The sequence below is a fragment of the Macrotis lagotis genome, chromosome 5, assembly GCF_037893015.1.
Source record: "Macrotis lagotis isolate mMagLag1 chromosome 5, bilby.v1.9.chrom.fasta, whole genome shotgun sequence".
Lineage (NCBI taxonomy): Eukaryota > Metazoa > Chordata > Mammalia > Peramelemorphia > Peramelidae > Macrotis > Macrotis lagotis.
This window is the reverse complement of record NC_133662.1, coordinates 21115178-21125520: the sequence shown is the minus strand read 5'-3', so window position 1 is coordinate 21125520 and position 10343 is coordinate 21115178. Positions and strand designations below refer to the sequence as shown.

At 55.7% G+C, this 10343-nt stretch overlaps 2 protein-coding genes across 3 annotated transcripts; both read left to right on the top strand.

The window, feature by feature from the left end:
- The first annotated feature begins 41 nt into the window (after positions 1 to 41).
- Positions 42 to 5193, top strand: YIPF3 (Yip1 domain family member 3). Of its 2 annotated transcripts, XM_074237038.1 has the most exons (10): positions 162 to 228; positions 1527 to 1842; positions 2001 to 2198; positions 2422 to 2528; positions 3066 to 3111; positions 3368 to 3460; positions 3657 to 3788; positions 3973 to 4086; positions 4235 to 4358; positions 4719 to 5193. In XM_074237038.1, the coding sequence occupies exons 3-10, from the start codon at positions 2025 to 2027 to the stop codon at positions 4853 to 4855; spliced, it is 927 nt and encodes a 308-aa protein (XP_074093139.1). In that variant the 5' UTR covers positions 162 to 228; positions 1527 to 1842; positions 2001 to 2024; the 3' UTR covers positions 4856 to 5193. The 2 variants fall into 2 exon arrangements, with proteins under 2 accessions (XP_074093138.1, XP_074093139.1); XM_074237037.1 differs by lacking the exon at positions 1527 to 1842 and having other exon boundaries at positions 42 to 228.
- Positions 5194 to 6499: 1306 nt separating this feature from the next.
- LRRC73 (leucine rich repeat containing 73) lies at positions 6500 to 9827 on the top strand. The gene is made up of 6 exons (XM_074237033.1): positions 6500 to 6839; positions 7119 to 7279; positions 7658 to 7780; positions 8190 to 8290; positions 8835 to 9066; positions 9210 to 9827. The coding sequence occupies exons 1-6, from the start codon at positions 6568 to 6570 to the stop codon at positions 9278 to 9280; spliced, it is 960 nt and encodes a 319-aa protein (XP_074093134.1). The 5' UTR covers positions 6500 to 6567; the 3' UTR covers positions 9281 to 9827.
- The last annotated feature ends 516 nt before the right edge of the window (positions 9828 to 10343 follow it).

Sequence of the window (10343 nt, the reverse complement as noted above, 5' to 3'; positions counted from 1 at the left end):
CGTCTCGCGAGACAGAGCGCGTCGGCTCGTTTCCACGTCCGCAGCTTCCGGGTGGAGTCGCCCAAACATCCGGTCGTCTTCCTCCCGGAGCGTCTCCCGGCGGGGGCCGCCGGTGTCCCCAGCCCCGCTTCCCCGCCTGCGGGCGCCATGGCGAGCCCGGCGGCTTCGGTGGCAGGCGCCCGGAGCGGGGCCTCCCCCGAGTGGGGCGGCTTCGAGGAGAACATGCAGGTAATGGCCCCGGGGCCCGGCCTTTGAGAGCTGCCCCACGGCGCATCCGGGACCTAGCGCTGGGGCGCCTCGGAAACCCCCTGGGCCGGGGCCCTTCTTTACAGAAAAGGAAACTGAGGCCCAGAAGGGGCGAGCGGCTTCCTCGAGGCCACAGAGGTAGTAAGCACCGGGGTGATCCATCCCCCCATCCAGCCCGGACCTGTGGAGCTCTAAGCCTGGCACACGCGGCACTAGTGGGCGTGGGCACACCGCATTGACAGGGAGGGGCCGGAGAGGGTGGGTGGACCCCAAGGTGGCCCACTACGGAGGGGAGACTCAGAGGACTTGGGAGTTTCAGGCCTTGCACTTGAGGAGATCAGTGTTATGGTGGAGGAAGCTTACATCTCGGAAGGGCTTCAATTCAGTAGCGAAAAAGCAAGCAAGTTTAAGATGTATGTATAAATTACGTAAATGTAAAGATGGGAGGCAGGGGTGGGAGAGAATCAGAAAACAGTTGCTGAAAGGCCGCATTTGAGCGGGATCTTGAAGGATAGCATCCAAATGGAAGAGAAGGCGTTCCAGGTGTAAGGAATACTCTGACATTGGTGGAAATGTGTGAGGAATGTTTTCGGAATACCAAATTCGGACGCAACTTAAGACGTAGGGAGCAATAGGAGAGTATTTACTAGGAGAGATTTTTTTGCCTCCGTTTGTTGGTAAGAGGAGTTGGGGGAGAAAATGTACCAGAGAAATTCATTCTCTGTTCTCGTTTAGAGAGAAACAAGAGTAGAGGGACAAGAAATGAGTTTGGCTAGAGTGTAGAGTGTGAAACTGAGAAGTTTCAATATTTTCAGCAAGAGTTGGGAGAGACAGAAGATTCAGTTCTGACAAAAAGCTCACAAGACACAGCCCTGGACCTTAGGGCCACAATGACACAATCCCCAAACTCATAACATTTCATTCTGCTATGGAGGAAGGGGAGTGAGATTAGGAATATATTAACAGGGTTTATAAATACAAAGTGATTTCAAGAGCAAGGCTAATAACTAAAGGGAAGAGAAAAAGAATCAAGGAAGTGACCCCCCTCAATTGGGCTTCAAGAAATCAGAGGCGTAGCAAACCGAAGGTAAAAAAGGAAACCTACCTGACATGAGGTGCCATTGGTGTAGAAGTTAGAAAGGCAAGAGATGGGAAGCTATCAGGCCAGTTTGCTTGTTAAAAGAAGTAATGGGAGTAATATGAAATAAGCCTGGAAAGGAAGGGGGAAACCAGATTGTGGAGTGCTTTAAAGGCCATCTGGTTTTTTTGTCTCTTTTTAGGAGCAATAGGACACTTTTAAAGCTCATTGTGTGTGTACATGTGTATGCTAGCTCCATGTTTTAGGAAAACCAACTCTACTATATGAGAGACAAAGGCCCTTCCTTAATCCACCTACAACCCCAGCTCCAGATAAGGGAAAGAGGAACAGTATTAGTGAACTGAATGGATGAATCAGAAAGACCAGCCGTTAAGTACTCAGAACAGCACTGAGGATATAAAGAAAAACAAAGATAGCTCCTGTTCTCAAGAAACTTACAGTCTATTGGAGGAAGACAGCACATGAAAGGAAGCTGACCTCAGGGAGAAATATCTAAGGTGATGGCCCAACATAGCTCTCACCCTTTTAAATAGAAGCCCATGGCCCCACCTTCCAGGCATAGGTCCAGGCAGAGGGCTGGAGAATATTAAGGATATGGGAGGTCCCACACAGAGCCAGTCTGGATCAGAAACATACTGTACCTTTGACCCTACAGGGTGGAGGCTCAGCAGTGATTGACATGGAAAACATGGATGACACATCAGGCTCTAGCTTTGAAGATATGGGGGAGCTGCACCAGCGGCTTCGTGAAGAAGAGGTGGATGCTGATGCAGCTGCTGCTGAGGAAGAGGATGGAGAATTCCTGGGAATGAAGGGTTTCAAGGGACAGCTAAGTCGACAGGTGGCTGATCAAGTAAGCAAAAGCTAGCTCCTAGTCAGCTAAGGAGGAGCAAAGTTTTGGCCAAATTGTTCTAGTTGTGTCCCCATCTTCAGGCCTCTGTATCATTCCAGAAAGAAAGAATCTCCTCTTCTGGAAGATATTTGTAGTTTTTTCCACAGAGAAAAATTAGCCTAGAGCTAATTTCTGTACCAGAGTAGGATCTCAGTGGGTCACCTTCTTTATCCCTTTCTCTTAGATGTGGCAGGCAGGGAAGAGACAGGCCTCCAAGGCCTTCAGCCTCTATGCGAACATCGACATCCTCAGGCCTTACTTTGATGTGGAGCCTGCTCAAGTTCGGAGCCGGTAAGAGTTCAGCTGTCTGTTTCCCATACCTGTGGCCTGGAACCAGGAAGAAGCCAGGGTCCTGGGAATGTCCCACTCCTCACTTGCTCTTTCTAAGAACACACACATTCTCAGAGAAGGGGATAGGATATGGCTGCCTCTCTCCTCCTTCCCTCTTCCTATAACAGGCTCTTAAGATGAGTGAGTGCCTTTGTCTTACCTCGATTTTTCTCTCAAACACTTAATACGTTGACTTGAACTTAATTTATATTCATTAAGGGGAGAAGTCCCCAGGTTCAAATCCAGGCTTTTATTCCAACATGGGGTGATTCAGAGAATTTCAAAGTTTCAGTCCTTGCACTTGAAGATTCGAGATAAATGTTCCCACCCATTTTCATGCAGTCCACAATCTCCCAATTCCCCGAACTGGATCTTTCTACAATCTTCCTCTCCATTGACTGAGTTGTCCTCAAAGATTTTCCCTTTTTGGACAGCAAAGAGTAGAAGAAAAGAGATTTCCCCCAGCCCTGCCCTCTCTCACACCTCCTATTTTAATAGGCTCCTGGAATCCATGATCCCTATCAAGATGGTCAACTTTCCCCAGGTAAGAATGATTTTTTTGTCACTTGGTGTCCCAGAAACATTCCTAAATAGAAAATGACAGCCCAGGAGGGAACAGTGGTTTGAATATACTGGAGCTTGGAAGGTCAGGGCAGAGCACCTGAAAGGTGGGATGGGAAGCATACTCAGAACTCAGGGCAAAGGGCGTCACAGGAAGAGTTAGGGACCTGGGAGAATAGAGGCACAAGGGAAGGCCCAAAGTCATTTGAACATCACAAGGTAAGGTAATATCTCCACAGAAAATTGCTGGCGAACTCTATGGACCTCTCATGCTGGTGTTCACCCTGGTTGCCATTCTTCTCCACGGGATGAAGACATCAGATACTATTATTGTAAGCAGATGAGGGATGGAGGCCAATGGGAGGTTCTCCAGGGTTGTCCTGTGGAACTCTTGGACCTGTCCTTGAGTATCATAGATGAAGTGGGAAACAAAAGGGCTGACTGGACAGGACTCAGGAAAATGTGGAGGTGGAACTGAGAACCTTTATATAGGTAAATCAGTCCTCCCTCCTTCTTTTCCCACTGCAGCGGGAAGGTACCCTCATGGGCACTGCCATTGGCACCTGCTTTGGCTACTGGCTGGGCGTCTCATCCTTCATTTACTTCTTGGCCTACCTATGTAATGCACAGATCACCATGCTGCAGATGCTGGCACTGCTGGTAAGAGGTCCAGGCAGATGGAGCAGCTTCTCTGGCCCTCAGCCAAGCTATGCCTGAATGGGGCGGGGGGGGGGGGGGTTCTCTAACCCTGAATGCTGAGATCTGGTGCCACCAGAGTCCCCAAGGTGGAATTGGGAGGAGCCCTAAGCCTGCCACCAAGGTCATCTCCTCTCCTCATCCTCAGGGCTACGGGCTTTTTGGACACTGCATAGTTCTCTTCATCACCTACAACATCCATCTCCATGCCCTCTTCTATCTCTTCTGGCTGTTGGTGGGTGGGTTGTCCACCCTGCGCATGGTAAGTTGGGGGGGGGGAGGCTTGAAGCCTGAGCATGGGTATGAGGGGAGGTCATTCAGTGCCCTACTGCAGTTGCACTTCCCACCCGTAATGTTTGTCTCAGTATGGGCTGGGTTTATTTGAACTGTGACCTCCTTTGGGACCCCAGGTGGCAGTACTAGTGTCGAGGACTGTGGGTCCCACCCAGCGCCTGCTTCTCTGTGGGACCCTGGCTACCCTGCACATGCTCTTCTTACTCTACCTGCACTTTGCCTACCACAAAGTTGTGGAGGGTGAGTCATGGTCTTGGGGGGGGGGGGATGCATCATGGGACTGAGTGATGATTGGTTATTTTTTCTAGTTAGCCCCAGAACATGAGGGGAAAAGGGGGGGCCCCCTGCTCTAGCCCCAATCCTGTCTCCCCCTCATGCTCTTCCTGCACTTCCTGGCAGTGAGCCCTTCCCTGTGAGCCAAGCATGGAGGACACAGGAAGAAAGCAAGAAAAAGGCCTGTCCCCAGCAGAAGGGTCATCTGCTCTCTTGGCATAGCTTGGTACTGCCCCAGTGTGGGAAGTCCCATGTCCCAGATAGATCATGCCAGTCAGAAGTTGCCTGCCCCTTCCCAGGATTCACCTCCTTTCTTCTTTCTCTCAGGGATCCTGGACACCCTCGAGGGTCCCAATATCCCCCCCATCCAGAGAGTCCCCCGGGACATTCCTGTTGCTGGGCTCCCTGTCTCCATGCTCAATGCCACAGCCAAGGCTGTCGCCCTGACACTGCAGCCACACTGACCTCATCCTGGGCCTCTCAAATATCCCCCTCGCTCTCGAGTTCAGCTTGCTGATCCTGAGGATTAAAGGGACAGTGTTGGTGACCTGTGTTTTATTGCTGAGGGCTAGGGCTTTCGTGGAGCTGTTGCTTCCCCAGAAAAGATCCCTGCATTTCTTCTCAGCGTCTGAGGAGAATGTAGCCCAGAGCTCCTTGCCCAGGATCAGGACCGTCCTTCCAGGGCAGAAAGTATGTCAGGCCTTCTGGGCCCCTTCAGCCCCTCCCCCTTTTCATTCTCTCTGTACCATCTTGCTAATTATAGACTTGGTAATTAAAATATTAATTGGCATCTGGAAATCCAGTTAATGTTCCCATGGCCCACCCTGCCGTTGCTGCCTTTCTCTGCTGATGGTTGTTTATAAAATATTCCTTTTTCAGCCAGTCACATCTTGTAGTGGGAGGAGGGTGTTGAAGTTTGGGGAGCTGGGATGGGAGTATTGAGGGAGTGGCACGTGACCTGTGAACTAGGTGACATCAAAGGACTGGGTGGCAGCAGCAAGGTGGAGTCTCAGCTTCAGCTAGTCGGTCCACAGATGTCTTGCAGGCCCGATGCTGGTAGAATTTTACAAAACAAGTTCAGTTTCCCAGCAGACACCCAGCCCAGAATCTACCTCTGCACCATTACTGGAAGTCCCTCATATGTAGCTCCTGTGCTTGGGCACGTCTGTAAATGAGCTGTTGCCCTTTACCTCCACTGTTTCAACCTGCACAAAGGAAGCTTCTCTTGGGTGAGAGGCGGCGGGTGCCAGGTGCAGGGTTGAAACGAATGACACTGCTGCCAGAGCCAAGAGTCTCCCACCCCAGTATGAAGGTCGGGGGCACTGTGCTGCCTCTAACCCTAACCTTAGCCGTGCAGAACATGGCCCTGAGCGGAGAAGAGAATTCCCAGGGGTTTGAGCGAGTGGACCTCTGCCGGCCCAAGGACTGGGTTTTGGCAAGGCGATGAATGGGGTTAAGTGACTTGTCCGCGGTGATGGAAGCCGGATTTGAATTCAGACCCTCTGTGGGCTGCCCCCAACCCCACGCTGCTGGGCAGCGAGCACCCCCACCCCTCCGGGCCGGGTTTGCACTTGGCACCATTCTCTGGAGAAGACCGGGCCGTGAAGTGGGTCGGGGGGGGAGGGCTCCCCATCCGGGCAGCTGGGTTCTGGGGCGGCGCCGGGCCGGGCACGGCCTGCCTCGGTTACCCCGCCACTGGGGGTCCTTGCCGGGGGAGCTGCGGGGCTCGGCCTTCTGTGGGTCCCGCCTGGCCGCGGCCACGGAATCCCCACGCACGAGGCGCCGCGCGTCACCGCGGCCGGGCCACGCGGGCGGGGGGGCGGGGCGGGGCCGTGACGCGGGCGTCGCCCTGGAGACAGCCGGCGGCGCCCGGGCCGGAGCGGAGCCGCGCGGAGCCCAGCCCAGCCGAGCCGAGCCGCCGCTGTCCGCGGGCCGGGCCGGGAGAAGCCGAGCCGGGCCGGGAGGCGGGGAGGCTCGGGGCCGGGCCGGGCCGGGCCGGGAGGCGGGGAGGCTCGGGGGCGGGCCGGGCGGGCCGGGGCCGCGCCATGAGCCGAGGCCCCGGAGCCGCCCGGGCAGGAGCCGGGCCGCGGAGCCGCCCCTAGGCGGGCGGGGGCCCGCAGGCACGGAGCGCGCGCCCCGCCGCCCGGCGCCCCGGCCCGGCCCCGCGGCGGCCACCATGCTGCCCAGCTCCATCCAGATCTCCGGGGAGCCGCTGTCGGGCGCCGAGGTGCGGGACATCTGCCGCGGCCTGCGGGACAACGCCGTGCGCCTGCTGTCCCTGCGCGGCTGCCGCCTCTGCGACCGCGACTTCGCGCGCATCTGCCGGGCCCTGGCCGGAGCCTCGGCGCTGGCGCAGCTCAACCTCAACCTGGGCGTCGTGTCCAGCCCGGGCCGCGTCAAGCAGCTGGCCGAGGCCCTGCGGGTCAACCGCTCCGTGCAGTCCCTCTTGTGAGTGCGGCGCGGCCGGGGCCGGCCCGCCTCCCTCCCAGCCCACCGGGGCCCGCCCCGCCCCGGCCCGGCCCGGCCCAGTGCGCCGTGACCTTGAGGAACGCGCGGCCCGGCCTCGGCCGCCCGGGGGAGCTCCTCCCTGCCCGCCGCCCCCGCATGCACCTGCACCCCGGGAATCGGGCCGTCGGCCCTCTCCCACCCTCCCCGCCGCCCCCGCTGCAGCAACACTCGTGGGGGAGCGGCCGGTGACCCCCACCCCACTGTTCCCCCCACTCCCAGCCTCCATGGGAGCCCCCTGACGGATGCCGGCTTGGCGCTGCTCAACCCTGCCCTGGCCCTGCACCCCGCGCTCGTGGCCCTGGACTTGGGGGACTGCATGCTGGGGGATGAAGCCATCAACCTCATCTGCGGGCTCCTGCCCCCCGATGGGGCCAAGTCAGGTGAGCGAGGCGGTGTGCGGGACAAAGGGCAGGGGCTCCGGCGGCCCGGGCCCAGGCTGGGCTCTGTCTACTTCTCCCGAGGCTGAGGGAGGGGCGATAGCTACCCTGCTTAGAGGAGGATGGGTCACAGAGCCTACGGACCTTCCTCAGGGACTAAGGAGGGGAAGAGTGAGGGAGGCGCCCAGCCCCCCCAAGTTCGGAGCAGGCACCAGATCCTGGCAGAGGAGCAGTCGGGCTGGGGTTTTGGAGGGCTTGGGGGAAGAGAGGTGAAGGCACACACCTGAATGGAGTAGCCCGGGCTCTGTCAGTACCCTGGGGCCTGGATAATGGATGTAGGTGCCACAAAACTCAGCACCACTCATCTCTCCCTCCCACCAGGCCTTAAGGAGCTGACCCTGAGTGCCAACCCTGGAATCACCCCCAAGGGCTGGAGCAGACTTGCTATTGCTGTGGCCCACAGCTCCCAGGTCCGAGTCCTCAATCTGGACTACAACCCCCTGGGTGAGGCATCAGGAAACACCTTACCCCCAGAAGGAGCTTGGAATGCAGTGTGAGAATGGGGGGGGGGGTCAGAAGGGGATGCTACTTCCCCTGCCGTTAAAGGTAGAGGAAGCTCTGCCTTGGCGATCCTAAAATCCTTGTAAGGCCCTGGGTTCTGGACAAAGAAGTGAGAGGCCAGAGGGGGCAATACACCATCTCCCCCCACATACCTATCACTGCTCCTCCATACATCCACTGAGACCAAGCTGAGCTGGCATCTGCCCGCCAATCATAGCCATCTTCTCCCAATGACCCGACCAATCACCAAACTGACTCAGCAGGGGAGGTGGGTCATGTGATGGTTGCTAGGGCAATGGGAGATGCTGAGGCAGGAGGCGGCCTTAAGTTCTCCTTGGATGTCTCCCTCCAGGTGACCACGTGGCAGGGATGCTGGCTGTGGCTGTGGCCTCCAGCCGCACCCTCGAGGTCCTGGACTTGGAAGGGACTGGGCTTACCAACCAGTCAGCTCAGGTGAGGAGTCCAGGGAGGAGCCCATCCTGTGCAGAGAGCTGTGCTGGGTTCTAGGAAGAAGAACACAGAACGGCACAAAACTTCCCCCTTGTGCCTCCAGGGGGTATAAGAAACACACAGTTAAATATAGGATTTATAGATAGGAATCTTGGAGACTTCCTATCTTCCCCCTTCTGATTGAATAAGTTCAAGCCCAGTGAGAGCAAGTGAAGCTTGGCAGAGGTCATGACTGACTCCTCCCCGGGGCTCTCACCCAGCCTCTTAGCAATCCAATATTCCATAATTTCCTAAAGCAAAGCATGTTGCTAGAAGCTGCTGAATAAACATGAGTGGCCCTTTTATCATCTGTGACCACCCTAGGTGAATAGGGTCCTCCCTGACACTACTTGGGTCCTCATCTCCCTGCTGTGCTGAAAAAAGTCTGGGCTCGCTCTGGGGGAGGAGGTCAGGGAACCCCAGGCCAGCCAGAGCTGGCAGGAGATTGATGTCTGGGGCCTTCACCAAACCTTGCCACTTCCATCTCCCTCCCACAAATCACCCCCAGACCCTGCTGGACATGGTGGAGAATTACCCCACGGCTTTGCGGAGCCTAGTGCTAACAGAGAACAGCATCAGCCCAGAGCTGCAGCAGCAGATTTGTGACCTGCTCTCAGAAGGTGAGGAGGAGGAGGAGGCGGCTGCAGCGGGAGATGGCAGCCGGGCCCAGGATAGGAACCGGAATCGAGATGGGGAACTGGATGCTCGCCAGAGAGGTGGACCCTGGATCTGCCCAGGCGGTAAGAGTGGGAATCGTGTGGGGAAAGTGAACTGCAAGAAACAGGCACTAAACTCAATTCTTTTTTCATCACTCCATGTATGGTGAGTTAAGAGACAATTGGCTCTAATTGCAATAACCTTTTTTTTTTAACCCTTTCTGCAGATCCTGGCTCCCAGATGGTACTGATGACGTCAGGACTGGGAGACAGTCTGTTGGCCGAGACCGAGATGTGAATCCCGCAACTTCTTCCCCTCCCCCAACCCTTAGCCCCTGTGTGTCCTCCTGTGTGTACATGTCTACACATGCCATTGTGGGCAGGGCAAAGCCCTAGGGTCTCAGGAGGGGTGGTACCTGGGCTCTGGTAGCCCTCTGGCCGCAGGGTGGGCAGGTGGGTGGCTCTGGTAGCTGTGATCCCAGGGCAATACCCTTAGCTGCATTAGCAGCTCTGGCTGCAGCCCGCTGGCTCGGTAGATTTTATAAACTCCACAACCTGGCGTGTGGCTATAGTCACTGGGGGTGGGTGGGAAAAGTCTCCAAAGGAGTCTGGAGAAGTGATGACATAGCAGTCAGCTGGCACTGTCTGCATCCCAAGATACTGAGCCCAGATGTGGTCACCACTAGGGGGCAGTGCTGCCCCTCAGCTCCAGCCCCGGTCCTCATTTTAATCATTTCCGGTCACATTTCTGTAAGCCCTGGAGTGTCAGAGCTTTTTCACACATTTAATCTTCACAACACTGAAGGTAGTTAATGCTGTTAACCTCATAAAGCTAAATAACCCACCCAGGATCACAGTAGTCAGTCACCTTGGTTAAAATCCACTCCTTCTCTTGGTAACTCTGGTGAGTCAACCGATTTCTTCAAAAAGAAATGAAGGGGGGGTGGCTAGGTGGTGCAGTGGATAAAGCACCCGCCCTGATGTCAGGAGGACCTGGGTTCAAATCTGTGATCAATAATTACCTAGCCATGTGGCCTTGGGCAAGCTACTTAACCCCATTTGCCTTGCAAAATCTAAAAAAAAAGAAATGGAGGGGGCTCAACTAAAAAGGCTACTGAGGTCCTTTCCAGTTCTAAAACTAAATGATCCTAACCGGCAGGATCGGGACTTTTAGCATCTACTTCTTGTCCCCATTCCAGCATCACCTTCCACATCGTGCTGGCTATCTTCTTCATCTATGGAAGGACCATGATGAAAGGGCCAACACCATAAGATTGCTTAAGGCCTACATCATTGAAGACTATCGATGGCCTTGCCCCTGAACATGGGTGTCCTAAAGGTAAAAGGCCATGTTACTATTT